The following is a 24,869-nucleotide window of genomic DNA, read 5'->3' as shown; positions in this document are numbered from 1 at the left end:
AATCATCCATCTCTTCACGAAGCTCCTGGCTTCATTTTTCCTGGGTTATGACACGAGTGATTTCATTTTGACACAATAATTTCTCGATAAAAAAAAAAGGATATTGGATTCTGAACTCTCATGTAAAGTACATCTCTGCAAACATAAAATCAACCAATTCTTTACTTCACTCTACAAATTTATTCTATGTAAACAGCACACAGAATCCTGCTGGGGTTTGAGATAAGCAGACCAAACCAGCTACATCTTGACACGATTTTACTCTGAGTGTTCTTTAAAAGTCATATTCATTTACTTCTCTCTATAAAGAAAAATATATTATTTATGTGGACCGCCCAAGAAGAACAACCCTTCTCAGACAACCGAGTCTATACGCTGCTGCTAGAATTTTCTCAAACCACCCGCCTACACTTGGGCTGCCATAAGGGCGAGCCCAAATTGCATGCTGGGATCAATCTGAGCCATGGGACTCCTCCTGGCTTCGCGGGGGTTGCAGGGTAGGGTGTCTCCTCAGGTGAAGGACTCCATTTCCCAGAGGCCACCGCGCCAGCGCCAACAAATCTGCTTCCGGTTTCCGGGGATGGAGGACCAATGTCTTAGTGGGGCGAGGCCTTCAGGTGAGAGGAAGGAGTCGTCTGAGGGAGGGGCTTCTGGCCACCCGCTGCGAGTGCGGGAGTTCCAGGTGCGTTTGTCCGCGTGCTTATGGTAGAGGAGGGTAATTATAATCGCGAGTGACGGAGGTGAGAGTGGGGGAGGTGTGCCTGTGTGGGGGCCTTGTGTGCAGGACCAGACGGCCCTGTGGACGCTGAGGGCGCTGTGTGGTGGCCGTGAATGTCGCTGTTGCCGGGCTCTCGGCTTCGGCTGCTGCTTGCGTCTCTCGGGCTGCAGCACGGGACCGGCCCCGATATGGGTAACATTCTGAGTTTAGGATGAAGCGTTCCACGACAGTGTACCGATTGGGCATGGGATGGAAATTTGAGGTACCTTTGAGAGCCCCCCGGAGGCTCGGTACAAGTGAACTACGGCGATCTTACAGCTCTGTCCCCAGCAGCCATTATGCATACCCAGACAAGTTCCTACTGCTTTTACTTGGGTTCCCTTTTGTGCGAAATGAGGGAAAGTGGCGTGGAAGATGCTTTCAGGCTTGGTCTGCTCTGCGCACCAGGAAAACCCTGAGGGATGGTCCCTCTTGCCTCCTCGTCCCATCGCGCCATTATTCAAAAGAAGGATCGGTAGAAGAATGAGAGCATTATTGCTACATGACTAAAAGTCGAGAGTGAATTTGTAGTTGAAGAAATGCAGTTTTGATTTTCTTTATTTATTTTTGTTGAGATTTTAGAATGTAGAGGACAAACCAAAATTCAGTAAAGAAGGGAGGTGTGCAAACTGATACCCTACGATTGTGGATTTTTTTTCTTTTTTCAATAGGCCAGGCTACTTTGTAACGATTGTGGATTTTGTATCCTTGGACTATCTCTTCGTTTTTCGCCTTTCCACTTAATATTCACGTTACCATTTGACAGGTTTTTCACATCATCCTGTGCATATTTTTCATAAGATGCCAAGGAAATAAAACTCCAGTTAGACTTGGGTTTAGTAAGGAAGAGACCAGTGGTTACATGGAATTACGTGCCAGGTATCTTTTGGTCTTTACAGAGCTCTTCTTTTCCAAGCTGAGGAAGAATGGAGATGGTTAAATAATTTCATTTCGTCTGTGAGACTTTCAGGAGTGGGAAAGTGACAGACAGCACAAGATTTGGTATCAGGCACCAGAATTTTACAGGGTGTCCATGAAATTTGTAATACTAGTGCTGATAGTGCTGGGGTTTGGCAGCACTGTTGTGGGCTTGTTTTTTTGAACTTACTATGTGGCCTCTAATTTGCAGAGATCCTCCTGTTTCAGTCTTCCAAGTGCTGAGATTACAGGTGTGCCCCACCACCCTGGCCAGGCATCTTGGAGGGTTTTTGTTGGGGGGGGGGGGCTTTGAGAGGCAGGGCAGTGTTGTGGTTAAGTCAGGGATGTGAGTCTGGAGTACCTGGGTTAGAATCTGGGTTTTGTCTCTTTTGGCTTTGTAGTAAACATTAGAATGAATTAATATTGTAAAGTCCCTTAGAGTAGTGCTGGGCATCTTAGTAAGTTTGTGATCAGTTTAGGTCTCCTCAATTTTCTATATGAGATCTACTTTTTTAGATTACATGCATGAGTAAGATCATGTGTTATTTGTCTTTCAGTGCTTGGCTTATTTCACTTAATATAATGTCCACCAGATTCATCCATGTTGTAGCAAATGACAGTTTCCCCATTTTATGAATCAGTATCCCATTGTGTATGTGTGCCACATTTTCTTTATCCATTCATCCACTGGTGAGATTCCATACCTTGATGAGAATCCTGAAGTAAATGTGGGAATGCAACTATTTTTGAGATTCTCTTTTCTATAATGGCTATATTAATTTACATTTTCATCAGTAATGTACAAAGATTTCCTTTTGTCACATCCTCATCAACAGTTGTTATCTTTTGTCTTTCTGATAATAGCCATTCTAATGAGTATGAGGTGATTGCTTATTGTAGTTTTTATTTCCCTGATTTTGATGATTGGTGATGTTAAGCATTTTTTCATATATCTGTTCATTATATGTATATCTCCTCTTGGAAGGTGTCTACTCAAGTCTTTGCCCATTTTAAAAATTGGGTTAAATCGTTTGAGCACCTAAAAAGTTCCTGTGTAGATGTTTTGGATATTAATCCTTTGTCAGATACCTAGTTTGCAAATATTTTCTCTCATTTTGGTGGTCATATATTTCCTCAGATGTTCTTTGTCATGGGAGTATCTTATTTCTCCATCATTTAAATTTTTTTTTTTTTTAAATTTTATATTTTGGGTACCAGATATTGAACTCATGACCTTATGCTTGCCAGGCAGGCACTTATGCCACTGAGCTAGATCCACAACCCCTTTCCATCAGTTTTGAAAGATAGTTTTGTGGGGCACATCAGTCTGGGTTGAAGGTTGTTTTCCTTTAGAACTTGAACTCTCCAATATCTCCTTGATGTGAGGGTTTGTGTTGAGAATTGTGATTCTGATGGGCTTTCCTTTATAAGTGATTGTTTTTTTTCTCTAACAGTTTTTAAGATTCTATTATGTTGAATTTCTGGAATTTTCACTATGATATACATGGCTGTAGGTTTTTTTTTTTTTTTTTTTTTTGATTATGGCAAATTGGAATTATGTACGCCTCACTTATATGTATGTCAGATTCTTTTTCTCTACAGGAAAGTTTTCTGCCATGACGTTCATGAACAGTTTTTAAAAAAATATCATTTGTGCCATTTCCTGCATTTTCATTGACTCCAGTTAATCTTAACTTATTCTTGTTTGTCTCAGCTGGCAGCTGCTGGATTGATTCCTCTTGGTCTCTTGCTATTTTTTGTTTGTTTATTGGTTCGTTGGTTTAAGGGATCAAACTCACCACCCTGTGCTTACCAGGCAAGCACTTGAGCCACTGAGCTAAATTCCTGGCGCCCCAATTCTTTTTGTTGTTTTTTTGTTTTTTGAGGTGGATCAAACTCAGGACCTTGTGCTTGGCAGGCAAGCACTTATGCTGCTAAGCTATATCCCCAGCCCAGCCCTCACTATTATCAAGAAATCTTTCTTTTCATGATTACCAACTGCAAATCTGTCTTTTAGAGCTGAATTTTTGTCTTCACATTGGCTTAATCTACTGTGACTACTTTCAGTGGAATTTTTATTTTCCTGGATATCTGCTTGAATCTGCTTTAGGGATTCCATTTCAATCCTATGCTGAGCATTCATGGCTTCCACAATTTGCTTAAGCTCATCTATTTCTTTTGTCCGTATCTGCCCTAGAGTCACTATGCATAGTCTTCATTGTAGACACTATCTATGCAGTTATTTGAGAAATTATTTCTGATTTGATTTTTTTCCAGAGCCTCATTCAATTGCTTTGTTGTTACCACTTTAGAGAGACCAGAGAGGAGGTTTTGAGTTGCCCCACCTCATTACTTTCTGGGTTTACATTTGGTGAACTGGATGTCAGGGGTTACATCTTATTTAAGTGTCTTCTCATTTTCTTTTCTTAGTTTAATTCCTGAGGTGATGCTTGTAAATTGCCTATAGTGGGTTGCTTTATTGCTAGTATTTAGAACCTTTAGGTGATGACTTCTTCCCCCAGATATCTTCCACGCGTAGCTGGTTTTTGGATTTTGAGTCTGTTGGAAGATCCTACATTTTCAATTTGTTGGAGTTGAGAAATTGTTGCTTGTTGGGTTCTTTGGCACTGTGCCACAATATTTTCTATGTGCCTTAGTCAATCTCAGTCATAGAATACCATGGTGAACAGCTGTTTTGAACCAGTATGGCCACAGTAATACCATTAACATCAAACACATTCTAGAAATTACAAACTGAGGTAACTGTTAATTTGCCACATTTAATTGGATGAACTAGATTTGTGGTTATATATCAAAATCTAAAACATCAGAAAATTTTAAGTAGTGCAAGTCCATAATATGTCAATTTTACCCTTTAGGGTTAAAATTTAAAATAGGTTAAGAAGAAAATAGAGAAGTGGAAGAAAAGGAGGAGATTAGAAGAAAGGTTGGAGAACAAAGGGGGATCATGCTAACTTTGGGAAACTGATATAGGAGACCGGAGGGAAAGAGAGAAGGAAGAGATCTTCAAAGGACAGAACATAATCACAACCATAAAGAAGTGAGAAACCACATTCACACTCATATAAAACAAGATTAAACAATGTCGGAGAAAAAAAAGCAAAAAACAATGATAGCAACAAAACCAGAAAAACCAAACAAATGGGGGAGGGGGAGAAAAAGTCCACTTCCAGGTTGTTTCTGCTGTCATTGGCAGACAACATGTGGAGACAGAGTCCTGATCCATGCCCATTTACCCCAGCAAGCCAGCAGTGGCTTTTTGGTGGCATAGTGGATAATCCCAGTGTGCCTACCTGTGATAACTCGGACCCCGGTATAAAATCCAAGGAAGTAAGAAATTAAAATTTGGGAAGCCAAAGGCTTTATTAGGTAAAATCCAGGCCTGGTGACGAGTCTCCGGGAGCCAATTTGGAGACTGCGCACCTCACAGCTAAAAGTCAGGACTTTTTATCTTGTAAATCCACAAACAGCTGCTGGTCACACAATGTAAGGAGGGGGATGGGGGTATGACGCACTTACAAAGCAGAAACGACAATTCCAAGTCTCCCTGCATACTAGCAAGTTTAGATAAGAAGAAATCTTGTCTTTCTTAACAAAGAATAGAGAAATCTAACAGCAGTTAACAACCTTAGCTACCTTACTTTAGCACCACAACTGTTCTATTTGTAGAGGGCAACAATAGTTAACATATCAATTAGGTAAGATTTTACAATTCTTTACAGAGGAGAACATTGATTAACATATCAACTCTTTGCCCAGAGGGAAAGGAAAACACATTTACAGTAAGGCCAAGTTACAGGTATTGTTATGATATAAACGAAGCTATTTTTGTGAAGAATGTACAATCTAATACAATATAATGCAATTAACACAATTTGTGACGGGCTACCGGTAGGGAAGACCCGTGTTGTCAGGCCTTTGTTTTATGGCCTTTAGGAAGTTTAAACTTAACCTAGTTAGATTTGAAGGGAGAAGGGGAGAGGAAGTAGCAGGTGGACTTATACAGAACACATCTTACTGCTTGATAGTTAGGAGGCCTTAGGTTATAACACTACCTTTTCTGGCCAAGATCAAATTCATTTGGCCTGCAGTCATCTGGGCACCTTCTCTGGGCCTAAGCCCAGCTGGGAGCTGGTAGATGGAACTAGCAGCAGCTCTGAGTTCTGAGGTCCGCGGCCACTCTCCTAGATGGCTCCTGGGCAGTCGCTCACTCAAGTGAGAGGACTGAGCCCTCAGCACTCACCCCCAGCCAGTGCAGTCCTTCACATCCACTCTTCCCCTTTACTGCTGCATCTCTCCATGGAGACTTGGGGTTGCCAGCTGTCACTGTGTGTCCACAGGTTTGAATTGTTTCGCTTGCATGGTGTCCTTGTCAGGGAGAAGGCTCCACCAGGTATCTCCTTGTTCGTTGAAGTTTCTCTCTTCACTGTCCGTGGGCTTCAATTTGTGCTTCAGAGTCTTCCTGGGACCGGGGACCCACTTCCTTCCTTGCCTGCTTTACATTGCTATATTCCATTGTCTGGGCGGTGACTCTCATAGAGGCTGTTTCTCTGTTGCTTACCACTCTACCATCTTGACACTCTCACCTTTCTCTCATTTTGTAGATTGTCTCTTCACTGTGTTGGTTGTTTCCTTTTTTGTGCAGAAACTTTGAGATATAATCTCATGTTTTCTTACTTTTGTTTGTATTTTTGGGGTTATATGTAAAAAGTTACTGCCCCTTCCAGTGTTGTAAAGTCTCCCCTCTCCCCACTGCTTTTTTTTTTCTTTTTTTGGTACCGGGGATCGAACTCATGACCTCACACGCTTGCCAGGCAGGCACTTAAGCCACTGAGCTAAATCCCTGACCCTCCTCCTCTTTTTTTTTTTCTAGTTGTTTTAGTGTCTTATATTTTAATTCTTAATCCATTTTGAATTGATTTTTGGACTTGATAAGAGAGGGGTGTCTAATTTCATTTTACATGGAGATATTCTGTTTTCTTATTAGTAGTAATTGAAAAGTTTTTTTTTTTCTTCATTGTACTTTGTTTCCAATTTTGTCAATATCAGTTGGCTGGGCAGGAGATGTAGCTTAGTGGTACAGCACTTGCTGTATTCCATCTCTAGTAACATACACATACACACACTTTGGTTGGTTGTAGAGACATAGGCTTATTTCTGGGCTCTAAATTAGGTAGGGTGATGCTTTCAGGTTTGTTTTTATTTTGTTTATTCATGATTTCTCTGGCTATTTGGGCTCTTCTACAATTCTGTACATATTTTAGGATTTTTTTTATTCTGTGAAGAAGATAGGACAGAAATTCTTAATCTGTGTTCCTGTGACTCCATGTATGGTCTTAGGGACCACATATCTATGTCTGAAGTGTTGTTGAGATTGATAAATGTACCAGGTGTGGCAGCTCACACCTGTAATCCCAGCACTCCTGAGGCAGGAGGAGGATCACCATGAGTTTGAGGCCAGCCTGCACTATGTGCTGAGACTTTATCTTAAAAAAAAAATTTGATAAATGTGAGTTTTGTAGGGAGAGAAAGTACATAATTTTGTAAGATTTTCACAGGTATTCGTGATCCAAGAGAATTAGGTCTGTTGACTTAGAACAGGGTTTTTCACGTGGGTGTGTGTGCTCTTTGTAACTAGGGGGCAGAGGTCAGGAAAGTTGCTGAACATTTTGTAGTGCAGAACAGAAGGATCTGTTTGGAGCAAGATATGGGGCCCAGTCCTAAACCTGGTTGTGCATCCCAAAAGTGGAGGACTGGTTGGAATCCCTCCCATTGGGGTATTTTGTAGAAACTTCTGGGAAGTGCTCTTCATTCGTACCCAGCACAGCAAATTCCCTGGGAATTAGGAAGATTCGGTTTGCGCAGATGCCTGCCTGCTACCAATTTGTGTGTGTGTGTGCGTGTGTGTGTGTGTGTGTGTGTGTGTGTGTGTGAGAGAGAGAGAGACAGAGAGAGAGACAGAAAGTGTGTGCGTACACGTGTGAATGTGAAGGTGGAAGCTGTGGGGGAGGCATGTGTTTGTGGAGGCAATTGAGAAATAAAAGTGGAGAATGAAATGGTTATATTGATTTTAAATTGTTTTGGGGGCCCTGAGACACAGCAGTGATTTAAATCCTTTTCTTTTGTTCCTCAGGAGAGGAAGACTAAAGAAGATTAACCAACCAATTTTTGTAATTTTAAAAACATGGTCCGTGTAAGTTGGTCTTTTTCTCTTCCTCTAGAATCTGATAACTTTCAGGTTAAGTTAGATGACTGCTATCATTTGTCTTGAAGCTTGCTACCTAAGAATCCAAGCTTCTTTGGCTCAGTTTGTGTCATTAACAGTAGATGTTGGAAGTTTTAACGCTTTTCATCTTTGTGCCTTTCTTTCCCACCAGTGTTTTGTTTTCTTTGAATACATTACTCAGCATCTGCTCTGTGCTTGCTCCCAGTCAGGGAAATGCAGGAGCAGTAGAGGAGCTGCTCACAGGGGAAAAGGTGTCCAGGGAGCTTATGAAGTTAGAGATGATTATGCCATTTGACTGCATTTGGGAAAGCCCTGAAATTTCTGCCCAAATATGAACTTCGATTCTCAGAATGGGGAAATATCTTAAAAGACATTGACTATCCAAAACATATAAGTACAAAAAGTAGTTAATCTAATATGTCAAGATTGGCAGGGTGGTAACAGGCCTGTAATCCCAGCACTCTGGGAGACTGAGGCAAGAGGATTACAAAGTCAAGCCCGGGCTGGACAACTTAGTAAGTGAAACCCTATCTCAAAATTAACAGAAGCCGGGAATGTTGTTCAGTGTGAAGGCCCTGAACCTAGGACACAAAAATAAAAACAGAAAAGCTGATACATCAATTATGTGGATGGTTAGTTTATAAAAGTCACTTGCCATGATAAGAAAAAAAAATTCTTCTGATATATTTGACACAATGATTAACTTAAGGATTGAGAATGCTTGCTCTGTGCTTGCTCCCAGTCAGGGAAATGCAGGAGCAGTAGAGATATTTAGATATTTATTAAGATATTTTATATAAAAGTTGGGACATATCATTTTTCAAAAGTGAATTTTATTGGTACTTTTTAAATATACATAATGATAGCATTCATCACAGGGAATTTGTACTGTACCTGATATATCTTCATTCTTTTTTTCCCCTTTCCTGCCTTCAACCCTTTTTCCCTTCTTTATTTTTAAAAGCTTAGTTTCTGTTGTTTCCTTCTTTTCCCCCGCCCCCTTACCTAGTTCCCCTTATCCTTTGAGTATTTTCTACTTGTTTCACAATATCTATTATATCTAATTTTGGTCCATATTAACCTTTTCTCTGGTGTGAGAAATCATGCAATATTTGAACATGTGTGTCCAAATTATTTCTCTTAAGAGTATAGTCTCAAGGTGCATGCATTTACCTAGAAATGTCTGAAGGGTATCCTTTATGGCAGAGTAGTACTCCATTGTATTAAAACAGAAAAACAAACAAAAAACACATCTTTATCCATTCATCCATTGATGGGCATTTGAGCTGTTTCCAAGATCTGGGTATTACAAACTATGCTACTGTAAATATGACGTGTCATCTTTTTTATTGTTGTTGGTATAACTTACAGAGTAAAGATGATATAGAAGTGCTAAGCATTTACTAAGCATTTACTAAGCATTGTGAAGCAGATTTGCAGCAGGCGGGGCTGGGGTTTTAGCTCATGGGGCTGGGGATTTAGCTCAGTTGGCATAAGCGTGTGGTGGTGAGTTTGATCCCTGGTACTGATTAAAAAATAATTTGCAGCAGGCACTGTGATTATTTATTAGAGAAATGCACAGTGTTTCACCTGTTCCTAGACATAAGTGTTATTCTGTAGCATTGAGATTCTTCAAGAACATGCAGATGTTTTGCAACTTTCCATTTTGTTTCTTTCATACAGTTTAGTCCTTTACCTCCTCTCCTTCTATCTTGAAACAGTCTTGTTCATTTTCACTATAACATGTGTGTTTGTGGTTTCAGGGGTCAGTGACCTTCAGGGATGTGGCCATCCACTTCTGCCGGGAAGAATGGGAGTGCCTGGACCCTGTTCAGAGAGACTTGTACAGAGAGGTGATGTTGGAGAACTACAGCAACCTCATTGCAGTGGGTAAGGTCATCTGCTTCTGTTAATGTAGTATGTGTTCTCTGGGACATGAGCTTCCCTCATTGTAAATTAGTCAGTTTATTTAGAGTAAGAAGTGTTTATTGAGAGAAAGAAGGTTTCTAAGAGGGAAAGAAGGGGAGTGGGTGGCCTGCTTCTCAAAGGAGCTTTCTGGAGTAAAATCACAAGATGAGGTGGGTGTAGGGTGGGATAAAACTATGGTTAACTAATAAGATTACAAATATAGTCTCTTAGATAATGTTGATGCATTGGAAAATCACAAGGTTGTGTGAGGTGAGGCAAAACTAAGGTCAACCAATAGGAGTACGAGTATAGTCACTTAGATAATGTTGATTAAATGGGGATCAAATGGAGAAGCAAATCACAGAGCAAGTGCACGTAGGACTTTCCTGGAAGGGGTGGGTTAAGGGGGTTTTGGTCCTCCATCCAGGGTGATTGGTGTCTATTTAGAATATAATTACTGCTGTTCATCCCTAGGGGGAATATATGGCAGTAGTCATTCCTCTTTGTCCTGAGGCCTGTCCTTCAACAATGCACCTCCAACTACAAGTGTCTTCTTTTTCTTCTTCTTTTTTTTTTTATTATGGAGAAAAATAAAAAAAAAACCAGAAATAGGGTACAAGTTATACAGAATTTCAGAAAAAATAAACAATAGGAAATCACTAGTTAATAGATTACATATTGTTATCTTAGAAATAGTTGTTCAAGTTACAAAATTAAAGCATATAAAGTGGACTTTCAAACAGTGAGACTGGAAACAGTTTTGTTCAATGATCCAACAAAACTCAGTAATATGGTTATCTGTCTTATACACTTAAATATATATGTGGTTATATTCTTTAGAGCACTTTCTTTTCTTTTGTACAATGACAATTACACATTTTGGGTTTATTACTCTCACAGTTCTTACTACTTTTTTTTGAAGAGAGTAAAACCAAATGTGACATAACAGAACAGAGTCAGTCAAATCAGAAGGATGAACATATGGGGGCTGGGGATTTAGCTCAGCGGCTTAAGCACCTGCCTTGCAAGCAGGCGGTCATGAGTTCGATCCCCGATACTGAGAAAAATGAAAAAGACCAAAAAAAAAAGAAGGATGAACATAATAGATAATGTAAAAACAAAATACAAGGTGATCAACAATGGTTACCATACTGCCTCTTGCTATCTTAATAAGAATTGCCTATATCATCAATTATAATAAAATTGAACAAAACAGTAAAGAATAAAACCAAAACATTGGAGTCATTACAGGGCTTTAAAAGAAGATAATAGTCAACTGGAATGGGCGTCATAATGAATCTTATTGTCTTTACAGTTGTTGGCTATACTTTCGAACTTGGTACTATCAAGCAAAGCAGAATAGAAGAAAATCAGTCAAAGCAAGATGGTGAGGGCTATACAGGGTTTCAAATCAAGTTAATAGGAAATCAAAGTGGGTTACTATAATGTATCCTGCTATTTTTTATTTTTCCCTTAATTAAAAAGAAAAACAAAAAAGTAAATAATTTAAAAAAAAAGAGACTGAGATAAAAGAGGGCATAACAACAAAACAGCGCAGGTCAAAGCATAACCATTTAAGCAAAATAGTGTTTCACCACAAGACATCCCGACATAAAAGTAGTTACCATAATGTCTCTTTCCTACAAGTATCTTCTGCACTAACCTCTCAAGGGCCCCAGCCCTGTCTGATTGCCTCGGCAACCTTTTCTAGTAGCAAGACAAGGCTAAGGTTTTTCAAGTTCATTCTAAAATTTCTGTGTCTCTGAAGCACACAGGTTAAACTTATACGTATCGCCAGCAACCACAGTTCACATGTTAGTGAAAGCACATCTGTCAACCTACACACACATGATAGAAAAGAAGGGCTAAAATCTGTTAGCATACTCAAAGCACACATGTAAATCATCCCCTGATAGCTGCTTTCCTCTTGAAAGGCAAACAGTTGCAAGCTGTTTCAGCCTGATTTCAGTGAGAAGTGGACTAACAGCTGGTTCTAAAGTTAACTCCCAGTGAGTTGGAGAAAAACTTGGATTTCTAATTTATTAGCAGAGAGTGCACTCAGTTCTCAATAGGGGCTTTAAGAAAGGGCTCTAATCACTGTCTCTGGTCATTCTGGGACAGAGGTTACCAGATCACTGAAAGAGTTAACTCTCACCTCACTGAGGAGTGCAGGTGGGGGTGACAGTTCAGTGGAGATTTTCCTGCTGGTTACCTAGTCAGACTGTCATGACTCAGGTTCTGCTTAGGAACTTTTGGGTATCTACCAAGGAGTAGCCCTGCCCATGACTCCTCAGTTTTCCTCTCAGTTTCCAATGGTCCATACAACCAGGGATTGGTCTCTGGAAGGGAATCCAGCTGCTTGTCTGATCAGTGTTCCATTGACCATTGGCTTCAGTGGGGTTTTGCCGAAGGTGGTAAGTCTGCCCTTTGCTTTAAGAGTGGCAGCTTCTCTAAGAGTATTTAACTAGCTGGCAGAGTGACCACTGTTTGTTAAAGTTCTATAAGGGATAGATAAAAACGTGACCTAAAAATCTTTACTAGATTTCATGTAAGACCCACATTACAGAATTTTATATCAAGGTTCACTAGGGGGTGCTCTAACATTACTCTTCCTAGCTCTGTTTTCTAACAAGTCAAGCAAGGAACACCAATAAATTCAGCAAATAGTCCAAATTCAGTGCATACAAAACAGGCGTCAAATGTCCCATTAAAGAAGCATCATAACCTTACATGTTCTCAACTTAAATTTATCATCATTTTAACAAAACACTAAGCACTTGACAAAGACATAATATAAAAATTCAAAGCATAAAAAATTTTGACGACCTAAATGAGGCACAATCTAGAATCTGCAAAGCAAAAGCAAACTTTTACTTCCACTCAATTACCTTTTTACGAGACCTCGAAATGATATAGGGTGTGTGATACAGGGATGATATAGGACCTACATATAATCCAAATAGTATAAGGGAAATAGAATTCCTGACCTGCTAGATGTCTGATATGCTGAGTTTGTGTTCTCTAAAATCAAAGAATGAATTCTAGCAAGTGGAGGTGCAGAGTAGAAAATAGGAGCCATCGATTTAGCTCAATGTCATAAGCACCTGCCTAGCAAGCTCGAGGTCGAGAGTTCGATCCCTGATACCAAAAAAAAAAAAAAAAAAAAAAAGAAAGTATTGAAAGAAAGAAAGCTTCTGTTTAAGAGGGACAGGAGAAGGTCCCAAGTGGTGTTGTACCCTAAGAAAATAGCTTTGTTATATGTGTATTATAGCAAACCTGTATAGGGGCTTACTAAATGTGTTTGTTTTATCCTTTTTCCCTAACTGATATGTTAAGGGACCTAATTGATCTGTTGAGCAACACTCTCCTCTGTAAATAATTGCAAAAATCTCACCTAATTGATATGTTAACCATTGTTGCTCTCTACAAACTACAGAAGCTGTGCTAAAACAAGCTAACAAGGGTTGTTAATCACTGCTAGGAGCCTCTATTCTCCGCTAAAGAGCTAAGAAAAACTAAAATGGCAATTAATTTACATTTGTTTAAAGTAACCTGCTTGTGTGCAGAGAGATTTGCGTGTGAGTTTAACCCTTTACCCTGACCTTGACACATTACCGCCGTTTTCTGTTCTGTATGGCGCCTTATTGCCTCCCTCTCCCCTCACCTATCTATCTAGGCCATAAAGAATTTGGGTTTCTGGTGACCTCCCCCTGACCCGGTGATGATCTGTTGTAAAATGAGCCTGCCCCAATTTTAAGAACTGCTTAGCTTAAACAAATTACCGGGTAATACTATGGCCCAAACCCCAATCGGTGCTTTCCTTTTGTTCTGTATGTATCAAATGAGTTAGATATCAGGTCTTCGTAAAACTTAAGTTCCAGCGTCTCATAACTTGTGACCCCTTCGCACTCACTAGCGAAGACAAGCTGTCCTGAGATAATTAACTGTCCACTTTCTTCTCCAAATATTGCTGCAGACGTCCCACTCTGAGATAATGTCAGTCTGCAGGATGGAAATAATTTTTAAAAAACACCAGAAACTCCCTAGATTGTCAGAGCTAAGTGGACAGCAATACAGTTTCCAGACTCGGGTCAACAAGTTTGATGGCTCTACAGGTTTCTTTGTTTCTCTCCCCCCGCCCTTTCCTCCAGCCCCTTTTTAAAGTCCTCCCTTCAGCTTCTAGGGGACAGTCTCCAAATTGGCTCCCGGAGACTGGTCGCCAGGCCTGGAAATAAAGCCTTTGCCACTAAATTATCGGTCTCTTGCCTCCTTGGATTTTATACCGGGGCTCAAGTTATAACAGTGGGTGGCCCAGTTGTGAATTTTAGAATGTTTAAGAGGTAGCTGAATTTCTTCTTCCCAAAGGAATAGTTGAAATTTGTTGGGTTCAAAATGGGCACCTCCATGAAGTACCTGCCTCTTGCCTACCTGCAGTAACCTTTCTCTCTTTTGCTGGTCTTCTCTGAAATTGTCCTTATTTTTTAATGATTGAGGGACTCAGTTTGAATCATTGACGTTCATTTTCAGATTATCATTTAAGAAATTAGGTTTTATATTATGTTTGCTCTTACAATTTTTATAGATGTTCTCTTTTACCCCTGTTCCTTCTTTCTTCTTTTTTTTTTTTTTTTTTTTAATTGGTACCAGGGATCGAACTCACAACTGCGTGCTTGCAAAGCAGGCGCTTATGCCACTGAGCTAAATCCCCAGCCCCTATCCCTGTTCCTTCTGACATTCCTATGAGGAGAATAATGTCTTTGATTTTTCTGTCAAAAGAGCCTCTGTGATTCACAGTGGATACGTTCTGTTTCCTTCAATAAATATTTCCTTTACCTGCTTTGTAGTTGAAAGTTTCAGGGCATGAAACATAACCTTGTCATTGACTGAGTATCCAAGAATAACTAAGGAGGCAAAAGTAATAATAAAAGCATAATTTTTAACATTGTGGTACTATATAAAGACAATATTCAGATTATTTTAAATATATCTAATGTCAGTGTCAACCCTATAAAACAGGTACTGTTATCATCTTCATTTTACAGATAGGAAAGCTGAAGGACAGAGTTTTATGTGACTTGCCCAAGGTTATCCTGCTGTGGGGGCCAGGAGAGGAGTTGAACAGGGCAGTCTGGCTTGAGGGTTCAGGCTGTCAGTCACTAAGTTACATTTTCTCTTAAGGAACAAGAGCTTTTCTAAGTATAAGTGAAACTAAGTCTTATATTTCCTCAGGATTTTTGGGGTTTTTTTTTTAGCACATAGCTGCATCTCCAGACCTTTTTTATTTTGAGCCAGGATCTTGATAAGTGACTGCTGAGGTTCTGATTTAGAATGTCTCCCAGGCTGGATTTGAAGAAAGTGATTAGATTAGGCCCTGACCTGGAAGGCTTTATCTCCCTTCCTGGCTCTCACTCTGCTGCCTGGCCACCATGACTTGAGCAGTTTTCCTCTACCTAGGCCCTTACTAGCCATGTACTGAAACCTCTAAAAATTGTGAGCCTAAATAAACCTGTCTTTAAGTTGTGGGTGTTGGGTATTGTGTTGGTGACAAAAAATAACTAAAATGGTTTTTAGATTGCCCTAACTGGGCTTCAATTTATAATCATCCTGCCTCAGCTCCCTGGACTGCTGGGATTATAGGTGTATAGCAGTGCATCCAACTGTAAGTCTTTTTTTTTAATCTAAAATGATCTTGTACTAGTCCTTTCACCCTTCTGTGAAGCTTTTTGTCTTTTATTATAAATTTAACTAGGCTCAGAGTTTTAAAAAATTAAATTTGTATTTAAGAAAAGAACTATGTTGTGTGTTTTTCTTTTCATCAGGAAGTACCATTTCTAAGCCAGATGTGATTGCTTTCCTAGAGCAAGAGAAAGAGCCCTGGATAGGTGTGAGGAAGGAAACAAGCAGGCGATGCCCAGGTAAGTGGGAGTAAGGCAGGCAGGGGAAACCAGCGTCGTCTTAGACAGCTCATGTGGTTTGGCAGACTTCTTCAGGGTGATTCAAGGCCTGATGAAAAGGCATACCGAAGACCTAGAAGGAAGTAAAGCTCCTAGCAGGAACTTTCAAAGAAACTTTGTTTTTAAATGAATCATCTCATTTTTGTTATCTTATTTCCTTCCACTTTTAGTGGAGTAAGTGCCCTCTTTCATTCCCAGTGTTAACTTTTAACAAACATGACTCAATCCAGCTGCTTCAGGTGATTGCTTAATTAATGTATTCTGTATTCAGCCCATGTCTGCCTTTTTCTCAGACTCAACTCCCTGGCGCTCAGTGATAGTGAGGACACCAGAATTAGAATTGCTTATTGGTTTTATCCCACTTAATGTGCAAAACATTCTAAGAACCACAGTGCCAGTATCACAACTGTTACTCTGGAAAACAGTTTATGCCCTCCCCACGTTTTTTCCACTTTTCAGTTTTACTTTATCAATACTTCAAAATACATGGCCATTCTACATTGTACTCTTTTTAAAAATCTTCTCTTAAAGTTAATTGTGTGTGACAGAAACAGTCCATGTAAATGAGAGTAAGCATCTATAGACAATTTGATTATTTTAAGTTTTTATGTTTTGTAAGTAAAGCGTCATGGGAACAATGTTCCTTAAGTGTAAATTGATGACATTTTATAGTCCTTTTTTAATGTAACACTTGAGATCATTCACATGCCATAAAATCTATCCATTTACAGTGTACAATGGGTGGTTTGTGTACATTCATTTCTCCACCTCAGAAGGAAATCCTATGCCCATTAGCGGTCACTGCCTATTTTCTCCCAGTGTGTTTTCTATGACTCAGGCATACTTGTTTTCATTTCCCTGCATTGTTATGTGGAAAATGGTATCTAAACAACAAACAATAATCATTAAATTTCATTTACAGCCATTATCTAGACTTGCCAGTTGCCAATACTTTGCCATATTTGCTGTACTTATGTACATATCTAAACATTTTAAGCCTTTTGTGCTGAACTATGTGATGATCAGTCACTGATGTGACGCTTAGATACCTAAATATTTTGATGTGCGTTTCCTTATGACTGCTGAAATCACTCATAGCTGCTAACATCACTCAAGTGAGATAATCAGACATGAGCCAACCCACTAAAGTTCCATTTCAGGATTATCATCTAAGGTAAAATTTTATTTAAATACATTCATAGAATGCATTCTCTCTTCTCCCCTGACACAGCTAGGGAACTGAAGCTAGGGATTGGCACATGCTGGGCTCGGAGCTATAACCCCTCTGCTTTTTTATGTTTAAATTTTGAGGCAGGGTCTTGCTGAGTTGCTTGTAGCTAACTTCAAACTTGCAGTTTTTCTGCTTCAGCCTCCTAGGTAGCTGGGATTACACAGGTGTGTGCTACCATATCTGTCAGTTTTCACGGTTCATTTGATTTTTTTTTTTTTTTTTTTGGTGAGGTATAAGTGTCCAATCAAAGTTTACAAATTAAGTTGTTAGGTTTCTTTAGTCTTTTGTAATATAAAAGACTGCTTTGCCTTTTTCTTTTCTTTTTCTACTTTTTAAAAATTTCCAAGTCTTAAAGCCTAGCAGCCTTGGGGCTGGGGATTTAGCTCAGCGGCATAAGCACCTGCCTTGCAAGCAGGCAGTTGTCAGTTCAATCCCCAGTACTGATAAAAAAGAAAAAAAAAAAAAAAAGCCTACCAGCCTTGCAAACATTCTGAATTTGTGTGATTTTATGTTCTCCCCACCATGCTTTGGCTCCGAAAACTCCATAGAGGATATTTCCAGGAGTATTATGTGAGGAAGCTCCTAACTTTGTCTCTGTATAGATTATTACAATTTTGTTCAACCATGTATAGTTTTCCATTTCCAAACAAGTGTGTAATCTATGCTACTGACTTTAGCATGAATTTACTATGAGCAGAGAACATACTGCAGGTTGAGCATCTCTCGTCTGAAAATCTGAATCTGAATGTTCCAAACTAAGAAATTTTGAGTTATAGCTGTGACACCACAAATAGAAAATTCCACACCTAACCTTAGATGACAGTAAAAACACATGTGCAGTAAAAGTACTGCATGATATCACCCACAAACTTTGTAAGGTATATGTAAAATTCAAATGAATGTTGTACTTAAACTGGGACTCTTATTTCTAAGTTTATATATATATATAAAACCTGAAGTAGTAAATAAATTATATATATATATATCTTACAAAGTTGGTGGGTAAGTTTTGTTGAGCAAATGAGATTAGAAACTAGGTATATAGTGGTGCATGCCTGTAATTCCAGCTACTTGGGTAGCTTAGGCAGGAGGATTGGAAGGCCAAGGCCATCTTGGGCAATTTAGGGCAACCCTGTCTCAAGATAAAAAGGGCTAGGAATGGAGTCAGTGGTAGAGCACTTGCCCAGCATGCACAGGCTTTTGGTTTATTTGGTGTTTTTTTTTTTTTTTTGTACCAGGAATTAAACTTACTACCTCAGGCTTGCCAGAGACTCTTGATTTAATCTCTAATATAACGACAACAATACCCCAAAAAACTCTGCATTAGAATTGCTGTTTTATAACTTGCCTTTTTCAGTTAGTGATGACCAGCTACTACTATACGGTTCTTTTTACGTGGCAGTTGTTTTACACTGGTGCATTAGTAGCATTACATCCATATATATATATATAGAGAAGACCCCATCACACCATCATGTAATCTTTATTTTCAGTTCACACATGTTCTACAGAACTCAAGAAGAAAAGATGGTCTATTATACTTACCTCAAATATTTACCATTTCTTTTGCCCTTCTTTTATTTCTAGCATTTTACATTTTTATTTTTCTGGTGTCATTTCCTTTTTCTCTGAAGAACTTCATTTAGCAAGTGTTTTAGAAATAGATCTGTCGATAGCAAATTCTTTGTTTTCAGTTATCTAAAATTTTTCTTTCATTTTCATTTCAGGTCAATATTTTTAAAGGATATGTAATTTTAAGTTGAAAATTTTTTTATCACTTTAAAGTAAGCCATTTTCTTTCTCTGCCCATGTAGTCTCTGATGAGAAGCCTTCTGCTGTTGAATCATTATTTCCTTATGTAAGGAATTAATTGATTCCTTTTGGTACTTTTAGGTATTTATTTTATTTGCCTTTTGTTTTTGGAACCTTGTGAAGGTAAGAAATGAGACTTTGGAATGGAAATAAAAGATAGATAATGTATGTGCTTAGCTAGGGCCCAGCAGGTACCACTGCTCGATAAATACTGAGACTTCCACAGTGAGTAGGGTATTTTCTGCAAAGACCCAAATCATAGGATTCCTGGGCAGTGAAACAGTATGAGAAAAGAAAGAAGATATGGGAATAGCTATATCATGTTTTAGGAATTACAGGTAGGTGATGTGATACAAAGAATAGTAGCTTGATGTTCTGTTGTTCTTGGTATTTTTTGAATTTTAAGAGTGAAGATAAACCATTCAAAAAGTTTTTAGTACAGTCATCAAACTTTAATCTGCATCAGAATCAAATATATAGCTTCTTAGGATTTATTCCTAAAAATTCTGATTCTGTGTATGAGTTGCCTGAATGTCAGTGTTTGTAGCAAATGTATCAAATAATCTTGATTCACATTGAATTTCCCAAAGTTAATGTTTCCCTGATAGGAACATCACCATCTCACATATACTTTATTTATTTATTTATTTATTTGGCCTTGAGCTGGCCTTGAGCTCACATTGTAGCCCAAGATGGTCTCAATCTTGCGATGATCCTCCTGTCTCAGCCTCTCAAGTACTGGGATTACAAATGTGAGCCACCATGCCCAGTGTGCTTTATTCTTTATTGATATCCTTGTTCTTTTAATACCTTAAAGCATTTAGAGCTAGTTAGTTCATTCATGTAATGGATTTTGTTTGTGTATGTGCTACAGGAAAATAAAACATAATTACTTTTTTTCTCTTTTAGATTATGGAGCTGAGGAAATACCTCCAGAAAATTATACTTCTGAAATAAATTTATCTAAACAGGGTATAAAGCAAATAAGTAACACTCTTGGCCTTAGGTTTTGCAGTTCTAGAAGTGACTCAAAACACAATTTTGAGAGACTAAATGATGGATCTCAAGAAGAATATATCAATCAAAAGATACTCAGCTATGAGAAACAAAAGCCTGCTTATACCAACTATATTCTTACACACAATCCTGATAAACTATATAAATCTAAGAAATGTGGGAAATCCTTTAGTTGTCACTCAAATCTTATTCAACATCAGAGTATTCATACTGGAGAGAAACCCTATGAATGTAAGCAATGCGGGAAGGCCTTTAGACTTCGTATACATCTTACGCAACATCAGAAATTTCATACTGGTGAGAAATCTTTTGAATGCAAGAAATGTGGGAAAAGCTTTAATCGTAATTCAAACCTCAGTCAGCATCAGAAGACTCATACTGGTGAGAGACCCTTTGTATGTAAAGAGTGTGGGAAGGCATTTAGATTTCCTTACCGTCTTATCGAACATCACAGAAGTCATACTGGTGAGAAACCCTTTGAATGTAAGGAATGTGGGAAAGCTTTTAGAGTTCACTTGCAACTTTTTCGACATCAGAAAACTCATACTGGTGAGAAATCCTTTGTATGTAAGGAATGTGGGAAGGAATTTAGATATCATTACCTACTGATTGAACATCACAGAATTCATACTGGTGAAAAGCCCTATAAATGTAGAGAATGTGGGAAAGGTTTTAATCGTGGTTCAAACCTCAGCCAGCATCAGAAAATTCATTCCAGTGAGAAACCCTTTGTATGTAAGGAGTGTGGGCAGGGCTTTAAATATCATCACCAATATGTCGAGCATCATAGAGTTCATACTGGTGAGAAGACTTATAAATGTAAGGAATGTGGGAAGGTCTTTATTCTTCTGACACAGTTTGTCCAACATCAGAACATTCATACTGGTAAGAAGCCATTTGAATGTAAGGAATGTGGGAAAACCTTCACTTGTGGCTCAAATCTTGCTCAACATCAAAATATTCATGCTGGTATGAAACCATATGAATGTAAGGAATGTGGGAAAAGCTTTAATCGTAGTTCAAATCTCAGTCAGCATCAGAAGACTCATACTGGTGAGAAACCCTTTGTATGTAAGGAATGTGGAAGGGCATTTAGGTATCACTACCGTCTAATCGAACATCACAGAAGTCACACTGGTGAGAAACCTCTTGAATGTAAGGAATGTGGGAAAGCTTTTAGAGTTCACCTGCAACTTTCTCGACATCAGAAAACACATACTGGTGAGAAATCCTTTGCATGTAAAGAATGTGGGAAGGAATTTAAATATCAGTACCGACTTATTGAACATCACAGAAGTCATACTGGTGAGAAACCCTTTGAATGTAAAGAATGTGGGAAGACTTTCAGACTTCATCTACAACTTTCTCGACATCAGAAAACTCATACTGATGAGAAATCCTTTGTTTGTGAGGAATGTGGGAAGACCTTTAGATATCATTACCGACTGACTGAACATCACAGAAGTCATACTGGTGAGAAACCCTTTGAATGTAAAGAATGTGGGAAGACTTTTAGACTTCATCTACAACTTTCTCGACATCAGAAAACACATACTGGTGAAAAATCCTTTGTATGTAAGGAATGTGGGAAGGCATTTAGATATCATCACCGACTTATTGAACATCATAGAATTCATACTGGTGAGAAACCCTATAAATGTAGGGAGTGTGGAAAGGGCTTTAATCGTGCTTCAAACCTCAGTCAGCATCAGAAAATTCATTCTGGTGAGAAACCCTTTGTATGTGAGGAATGCGGGCAGGGCTTTAAATATCATCACCAATGTGTTGAACATCACAGAATTCATACTGGTGAAAAACCTTATGAATGTAAGGAATGTGGGAAGACTTTTAGACTTCACCTACAACTTTCTCGACATCAGAAGATTCATACTGGTGAGAATCCCGTTGAATATAAGGAATGCGAGACTCCTTCAGACATCAGTACTAGCTTACTGAGTATTGGGGAATTTATACTAGTATGAAATCCTATGAATGTGAAGGGAAATTGTTTTGATACTTCATATCTTATTCAGTATTAGAATATTCATATTAGAGAGAAGCTCTTTGAATATGAGAAGAGTGAACAGCTTTTAGTCTTCCCACACAGCTTAATCATTATAATACTCTACAGGTGAGAAACTGAATGAAAGAAATGGGAATCCTTTAATGTGTCAAACCTTGTTTAGCATCAGAGTATTCATATTGGTATGAAATCATATCTGTGGGAAAGGACTTAATCAAACCTTGGCATCAGAAAATTGATACTAGTGAAAAACGTAAGGAATGTGGGAAAGCTTTTAGATATCAAAGACTTACTGAACATCACAGACTTGATACTGGTGAGAATCCCTATGAATATAAAGAATGTGAGGAACCCTTTAGACTTTTTATCAATTCATACAGGTCTGGGACCCTATCATTAAGAATTTGGGAAAGTTAGGGGCTGGGGGTTTAGCTCAGAGGCATAAGCGCCTGCCTTGCAAGCAGGTAGTTGTGAGTTCGATCCCCGGTACCAATAAAAAGAAAAAAAGACAAAAAAAAAAAAAAAAAAATACGGGCAAGTTTACTGTAAATACTTCGTTTTGTTGACACCAAAAATTCGTAATGTCACGAGTCCTATAAATTTATAGAGTGGAGAAGCCTCTGAAAAATTTACTTATCTGAGAATTCATATTGACAAGGAATTCTATGTATAAAAGAACATGGGAAGAACTTTCACCATGGCCTGGGATTCGCTCAATATCAGAGTATACATGTGGCTGAGAAACACCTTAAGTACAAGAATGGGGAGTTCGTAATTAAATTTCAGGTCCAGAGTAGATACTGTTGAAGAAGTCCTTAAATGTGAGGAATATAACCAATTTAGTCCTCCTATTGTATCTTATTCCCCATGAGATATAATAGATATGGTAATTTCATAATCTTAGGAAAACCTTCCAAATACTACGCACTATAGTATATTTGAACTATAGAAAAGTTACTGGAAGAAATGTTTAAAAAGCTTTATCTGAAGCACATTAGTTTTTTAATTTAATTTTTTTTTTTTTTTTTTTTGTCTTTGAGACAGGGTCTCGCTATATGGTTCAGGCTGGCTTGGGCTCACTTTGTAGTCCAGGCTGGTCTCAAACTTGCCACAATCTACCTGCCTCAGCCTCCCAAGGGCTGGGATTATAGGAGTATGCCACCATGCCCAACTTCACCTCTACACGTGACATTTAAACTAGAGGTTTATTTTCTTTTTGAATTATTTGTAAAGTAATAATATCTAGTAGTACAATTATTATAAATATAGTACATGTGATTTTTTTGTAAGTGCATATCGTACAAAACAATGGATTTCACTGAGTTTCATACATGAAAATGAAATGCTTTGATTGTATCTACCTCAATATTACACTTTTTAATTGCCCTCTCCCTTGTTCTTCTTTTCCCTAATTGCCCCCCTTCAGAGAAAATATATCCTTTGAGTTTATTTTGCTTAACAATGATTTCTAGTTCCATCAATTTTTATTCAAATGACATTTCATTCTTTATGGTTGCATGGTGTGTGTTAATCCACTGATGGTCACTTAGGCTGCTTCAAGAATTTGATGCAGGGAATAATCCCATGACAAACATTGATATGTGGTATCTCTTTTGGACGTTGACTTTAACTCCTTTGGGTATATACCAGGAGTTATATAGATGCAACATATAATAGTTCTATTTTTATTTCTAAGGAACTTCTATACAGTTTTATCTAGTGACTTTATATACTCATCATTGTTGTATAGGAGCCCCACATAGCAGTCCTCAGTAGTATGTATATTTTGTTCTCTAGATGATAGCCATTCTGACTAGAAAATCAGTGTAGTTTTTTATTTTCATTTCCATGCTGGCTAAAGATGTTGAACTTTAAAAATATGTATTCCTTCCCACTACTTTTGAGATGTGTAGCTCATTTGCTTATTTATTGAATGGATTACTTGTTCTTTTGGTGTTAAACTTTTTGGATTCTTTATGCATCCTAGATTTTGTATCAGAACAGCTGCCAAGGACTTTCTTCCATTTTGTAGGCTACTCTGTTACTCTGTTAATTGTTTTCTTTGCTGTAATGAAGCAGCTAATGTGATGCACTTGCCAATTCTTATTTTTAAAAATAGCACATATTTATCATACATAATGACTACATTCCTCATAGGGAATTTGTACCTGTGCATAATATATCTACATTTTTATTTCTTTTTTTTTAAATTTTATTTTATTTAAAAGGAAAAAGAGAAAAAACAAAACAAAACAAAGCGGTGTAAGGGTACAAGTAATATAGAACTACAAAAAAAAAAAAAAGTAAGAAATCACCAGTTAATAGATTACATATTATCATCTTAGAGATAGTTGCTCAAGTCACAGTATCAAAGCATACAAAGTGGACATTCAAACAGTGAGACTGCAAACAGTTGTGTTCAATGATCCAACCAAAAACATTAATATGGTCAGCTATTTAACACCCCTAAACACACTTGCTGTTATATCCGTTAGAGCTCTTTTTTTTTCCTCCCTCTCTTTTTTACAACAAAATTTACACATTTTGGATTTTATTACTCCTTAGTTCTTATTACTTTTTTTGGCAGGGGGAGAGAATAAAGTCAAATATGGCAAAACAAAGCTGTCAGTCAAAACCAAGGATATACATAGTACATGATGTTAGAACCGAGTACAAGGTTATCAACAATGGTTACCATAATGTCTCTTGTTTCCTTAAAAAGAATTGTCTATCTCATTAGGTATTATAAAGTTGAACAAAACAGTAGAGAACAAGACCAATAAAACTTAAGCATTGTAAACATTACAGAATTTCCAAAGGAGACAATAGTCAAACCAGAATGGGCATCTTAGTGAATCTTACTGCCTTCAAAGTAGTTGCGTATACCCTCAAACTTGATACTATCATACAGAATGGAACAGAGTCTAATCAGTCAAAACAAGATAGTGGGAGTATTACAGGACTTCAAAACAAGTTAATAGGAAATAAAAAAAGTTACTATT

General features: G+C 38.2%; 1 protein-coding gene across 4 annotated transcripts; it reads left to right on the top strand.

Moving 5' to 3' along the window:
- The first annotated feature begins 562 nt into the window (after window positions 1-562).
- Window positions 563-23,955, top strand: LOC100716589 (zinc finger protein 780A). 4 transcript variants are annotated; one of them, XM_063252747.1, is made up of 6 exons: window positions 563-682; window positions 7,830-7,883; window positions 9,686-9,812; window positions 15,650-15,745; window positions 18,909-18,950; window positions 19,737-23,955. In XM_063252747.1, exons 2-6 carry the CDS (start codon window positions 7,881-7,883, stop codon window positions 21,824-21,826), a joined length of 2,358 nt encoding a protein of 785 aa, XP_063108817.1. In that variant the 5' UTR covers window positions 563-682; window positions 7,830-7,880; the 3' UTR covers window positions 21,827-23,955. The 4 variants fall into 4 exon arrangements, with proteins under 4 accessions (XP_063108817.1, XP_063108815.1, XP_013014593.1 ...); XM_063252745.1 differs by having other exon boundaries at window positions 564-682; window positions 7,830-7,889; XM_063252746.1 differs by having other exon boundaries at window positions 660-740; window positions 7,830-7,889.
- Window positions 23,956-24,869: the final 914 nt, after the last annotated feature.

This window comes from Cavia porcellus, unplaced genomic scaffold (genome assembly GCF_034190915.1).
Source record: "Cavia porcellus strain 051 isolate PalLab524CR breed Dunkin Hartley unplaced genomic scaffold, mCavPor4.1 scaffold_7, whole genome shotgun sequence".
Taxonomy (NCBI): Eukaryota; Metazoa; Chordata; class Mammalia; order Rodentia; family Caviidae; genus Cavia; species Cavia porcellus.
This window is presented reverse-complemented; position numbering and strand designations above follow the sequence as displayed.

Coding starts and splice junctions, on each gene's coding strand:
- LOC100716589 (XM_063252745.1), top strand. Junction 9,813..15,649: donor CAGCAACCTCATTGCAGTGG/GTAAGGTCATCT, acceptor TCTTTTCATCAG/GAAGTACCATTTCTAAGCCA. Junction 15,746..18,908: donor AACAAGCAGGCGATGCCCAG/GTAAGTGGGAGT, acceptor TGGTACTTTTAG/GTATTTATTTTATTTGCCTT.